Source organism: Maylandia zebra, linkage group LG20 (genome assembly GCF_041146795.1).
Source record: "Maylandia zebra isolate NMK-2024a linkage group LG20, Mzebra_GT3a, whole genome shotgun sequence".
Lineage (NCBI taxonomy): Eukaryota > Metazoa > Chordata > Actinopteri > Cichliformes > Cichlidae > Maylandia > Maylandia zebra.
Genome location: NC_135186.1, coordinates 37641354 through 37646353, shown reverse-complemented (window position 1 = coordinate 37646353; position 5000 = coordinate 37641354). Strand labels below are relative to the sequence as shown.

General features: G+C 50.7%; 1 protein-coding gene across 1 annotated transcript in view; it reads left to right on the top strand.

The window, feature by feature from the left end:
- Nucleotides 1-5000, top strand: part of dnmt3bb.1 (DNA (cytosine-5-)-methyltransferase 3 beta, duplicate b.1) — a 42176-nt gene that overhangs the window by 17216 nt on the left and 19960 nt on the right. The window contains exons 3-8 of the mRNA XM_012923683.4: nt 1305-1455; nt 1996-2072; nt 2160-2294; nt 2767-2910; nt 3700-3858; nt 3933-4040. Coding sequence (XP_012779137.2) covers nt 1305-1455; nt 1996-2072; nt 2160-2294; nt 2767-2910; nt 3700-3858; nt 3933-4040 — 774 coding nt within the window. The remainder of the gene's footprint in view (nt 1-1304; nt 1456-1995; nt 2073-2159; nt 2295-2766; nt 2911-3699; nt 3859-3932; nt 4041-5000) is intronic.

Below are 5000 nucleotides of genomic sequence, written 5' to 3'. Positions count from 1 at the left end.
GTGAGGCTTTGGACTGTAGTTACACAACATCCTCGTGCCTGATGGCTTTTTGTTTGAAGTGCTTTTATTTAGCTAGCAACAAAGAAAACTGCTGACATGTCAGTGTTTGGACTTGTAACCAGGCTGTGTTTAACGCTGCAGACCTGCCTGCAAGACCCACAAGACCACAGAGTCTCAGCTGACACACACACAGAGCGCAGCAGTACGACACGGACAGTAAGCTAACGTATTGGATGCTGGAGATGACGGATGACCCACTTGGAACGGCACCAAACGTCTGCGGCAGTCAGGAGATTAGAAGCCTGAACAAGTCCTGACTGCACCGCGTCGGCTGCCCGCTCTCAGCTCAGTGTCAGGCGCGCTAATCGTTTGTCACGTGACGCTTTAATGGCAGCCGTCACAGCGGTGAGGCCAGAGGCTCCGGTGAGTGTTTGCCTGAGTATGACCTGAGGCTTCGGGAATGTGGAGCGTTGGTGTCGGCACGTCAAGCACGCCGTCGTCATGCAGAGCCCTGTGTGGGCTGCAGGGTCAGGGTGGCGTGCGCTCGCGTCACAAACTTCAGGCTTTAACGTCACTGAACTTAAAATCTGGGAGTTGGAAAAGTTGCTTATTGGAACAATGCAAAGCAGCACAGTGCTGTGCAGAAGTCCTGAGCCAGCCCTCGTTTCAAGGAGCCAGACTTTCTGGAGGTCTTACAAAACCTTTGATTTGGCTGATCTTGTGCCGGACTATTTTCATTTAATTATGAAGGCATCTGCACATAACAGACACACGGGCAAAGATTTTCAACACATCGTCTGTTCCTGTTTCGTTAGTAGAGTCTGTCAAAATCTCACAGTTTAGTATTTTTAGACGAACAGGGTGATTCCCAAAGAGCAGTTACCTGGAAACCTGGGATATCTCTGTGTGCAGCATGTCCTTAAAAACATGTGAGAAGAAGACGTGTAAGGGCCAAAAACTAAGAACTGACACTGGAGATGATCAGCTGATCATCTGCTGGTCACCGGCGCTCCCGCTGGTTTTAGGCCAAACTTTTACCGTTTACGGTTCCTGAAAGCATCGACTCTGTGCGCCGCAGCCAAGTCTCAGGTAATAACAGTGACAAACTGAGTAAAAGGTAACAGGAAGTGAAATGTAAAATAAAATGTTTTCTGTGGAGCTCCATCATCTCTCTCTTCTCTCCGGGTGGAGGGCTGATGGAGCGATGGCGTCTCTGTGGGGCGCCTCTGCCACTCGTCTGCGTCCCGCCTCACTCCGAGGCTTTATCTCAGATAACAGTGTTTGTGATTCTGTTCTGTCTCCAGGCAGCGGTGAACGGGGACACGCCTCCAGCTGAGGGCCTGTCCGAGAATGACAGCGGAGTGGAACTGACCAATGAGAACAGCCCCCTGACTGCGGCCGAGCCGCCTTCACCCTTCAGCCCCAAACAGAACGGAGACGCTGCCTCGCCTCAGGGTAACTCACGCCACTCGTCTTTACGCCGTCACTTATTTCATGTGAGACCTTTATTTTGAAGGTCCGCTGGCTTCCTGTGTGTTTGCGGACAGAAACTTCACATTAAAAGGGAAAATGTGTGAATGATTACAGCTGCCAGTGAGGTCACGCGTTTCTCAGACTTTCACTTCATGTTTCTGCTGCGGCGATGATGATGATGATGATGATGATGATGATGATGAGCTGCATTTCTTCAGATTAAGTTTCTGCTTCAGTTCTTTAAAAGTCACGAGAACCTGGAGCCTGACGGAGCGATGCAGCGTGTCTGCGTCTTCACTTATTAAACATTTAGTGCATTTTTAATCACTTAACTGAGATGTTTATGTTCTGCTGTGTGAGGTTTTGTGTTTGTTCTTGAAGCTGTTGAACTGCCGAAATCGTCACGTTTAAGCTCTTTGACTTTGGCAGCTGTCTGCCCAGCGACGCCGTCCCGCGAAAATATTCAGTTTCTCTCGGACCATCTGTCTCACCTTCTGTCCATCTGTTGTCTTCCCGCCACAGATGGTAACCAGTGCTCGAGGGGAAGCAGGAAGAGGAGCAGGAAGAGACGCGAGGACGAGGAAAGCACCTGGGACTCGGTACGACTCTCGCGTAGGAGCTTTTCACCGCCCTGTGATTTAGGCGAGAGCAGAGGGGACACTGGTCTGGTGTTTGTCTCTTTGCAGGACAAGTCTTCAGGAGCGTCTCAGGGCTTGAGACAGACGCCTCGACCCAGAACCATCTTCCAGGCCGGCCTGACGCCGCACGCACACGGCAAGCCTCGCAGACAGAGCCGCAAACAGGAGCACGGCACGTCTCGGGTAAACTCTCGGGAATGTGCAGCCGTTAAAAACATAAAACATGTTGTCCACGCGGCGAGCTTAGATGCAGCTGATCTTCTTCTAGAATACAGAAAAAGATATTTGGATTTATGAAAGTCTGCAAAACGTTAACGGCTCGACTGACTCAGCGACCAGCAGGGGGCAGCAGGGAGGGGACAATGCAACAAGCTGCACAGATACACATCCATCCACCTCAGGGTGGGGTAGCGGTGGTGCTGTCAGTTTGCAGCCTGCAGAATCGCTTCTCCTCCTTCATCCTCTCTTCTTTCATAAAAGAGTTTAACAAAGATGCTTTTTATTCATTTTACTTTGTGTTTGAATATTTGGTCAAAGCGGGATGATGCTGCCGACTCATCACAGCTCCAGGATGATTGTTGCTGTCGAGTCTGTGCTCCTCACAGGTCTTCCTCCCACTTCTTCCTCTGTCAACCTTCCCTCTCCCTGCCCTCAGTGTCCCGGGAATCCTCGGGCACCTGCGGTCGGGTCCGGCGGGGTCCCGGAGACCCCTCGACTGGAGCTCATGGAACAAGACTCCAAAGACTCGGCCCAGAGCACCAGCACCTTGTCCAGCTCCGAAACCAAGCAGGAGTACAGCGTAAGTCCACATGAGTGCAAATCTTCCCGTTTGTGATGATGTGATCAGTGTGGTTCTCATCCTCTGTCTTCAACAAGATTTAGCTCCTCCCCTTTTAAGGCCACTTTCAAACACAGGGCGACCTGTGCTGGCTTTCTATTTTCTCATTGTTCAGTTTTTTTCTGCTGTTGGTACTGTACGATGTCACAGAGAGGCAGTACGGCTGCTGTTTAGACTTTTACAGAAGGGCAGCCAATCAGGTGGAACCGGTGGAGTCCAGGAATAATAAACGAAGCTGGAAATGACCCGAGGAGTCCACGTGGAAACTCGTGATGGAAGCTCTGAGCTCAGAGGAGCCACTCCGTCAGAGGGGTGTAGCATCCACGCAGCCCGCTGGGCTGAAGGGTCACATGGCCCGGGCTCCACCAGCTGCTCGTTAAAGAGCCGCTGCCCCGGGAAACGGCTGTGATGTCATCAGTGATGAAGTCTCTGCAGAGGAAGCAGCGAGTCTTCAGCCGACGTGGACGAACACACATTTTGTTTTAGTCTTTTTTATTATATTTGCACCACAACAGAACAGAGTCAAACTACAAACCAACTAAGTGGGAGGTCCGCAGGTTTAGGGAATGCTCGCAGACGTGACCGGCGTCTGATAACGCTTTGACGTTCACGTCCACGATGAGGAGACTTTGCTGTACGAAACGTCTCGCACTGATTTCACCCGACTTTAATCTTTGATTCGTCTTTAATTAACACAAAGTGACGATGCTCGTGAATGAACTCAGCACTTCCTCCCGTGTCTCTGTTTAGGACAACAAGGGCTTCGGGATTGGCGAACTGGTCTGGGGGAAGATCAAAGGCTTCTCGTGGTGGCCGGGGATCGTGGTGACGTGGCGAGCCACCGGCAAGCGGCAGGCCAGCCACGGCATGAGGTGGCTGCAGTGGTTTGGGGACGGGAAGTTCTCTGAGGTGAGGAGGCGCAGAAACGCTGTGGCGTCGGGATGGCGGGACGTGTGTGTTTGATGCCGTGTTCTCTGCTCCAGGTTTCTGCAGACAAGCTGGACTCCCTCACCGCCTTCCCCAAGTTCTTCAGCCAGGCTTCCTACACCAAGCTGGCCTCGTACCGCAGGGCGGTGTTCCAGGCGCTGGAGGTCAGTGTCAGGGTTGGCTATCTGCAACTGCTCCCTGTATGTCACATGATGCACCTGTTACCTGCAGTTCTCTGCGTCATATGAGCCTCGTGTGACAGCAGACCTCCTCTGAGACTGTTTCCTCTTTCTTACAGCGGTTACCCAAAGCTAGTCGATTCTGATTGGTTCTTTGTTTTGGTGTGCAGCTTTATTGACATCTCATCTAGTTTTAAATGACCGTGCGCAGCATTTCTGTCATCAAACAAGCAAAACAGAGTTTGTGACTCATCTTAAATAAATGTAGCCTGGAGGTGTGTAACCATGTGGTCAACCTTTAAATGCGCCCTGCCTGCGTCCTGATTGGATGTTTCTTTTTTATTAACTTGGGGTTCCTGTCTCCCCCGACCCCACGCCCTCGGGGTCGTTCACTTAATATTATGTAACATAAACAATAAACATGCAAAATTTTACAGCTGTAGGTCCCAGTGTCAGAAACCAGAACCAGCGACATGCAGACAAAACACACACAGGATCACATGTGTGTGACTGTGTTTACTAGGAGTGCAACGATACTCGTATCGATATTGAACCGTTCATACAGTGCTTTCGGTTCGGTACGCATATGTATCGAACAATACAACATTTGTAATTTATTTTATCAGCTTTCCTTCTGACGATGCTGTCTGTGTTGAGCGCTCAGTGGATCTGCGTTCGACTACTCCGCCTAGGCTGCACTGTCGAGCGCAGATCCACTGAGCGCAGCGCAAGCTAGCGAGACAGAAGTTAAGGTCTCCTTGCAACATGGCAAATTGAGCCTCATTCAGATCTGGCGTTTGGAACTATTTTGGTTTTCATGTGACGTATGACCCTGAAGGTAAGCGCGTTATGGACTAAAGTAAAACAGTGTGTTGGATGTGCCACGCAATGCTCAATTGGTGGGAACTAGTGTGTTAGCGCAGTTAGCTCGTTAACGTGTTGGCC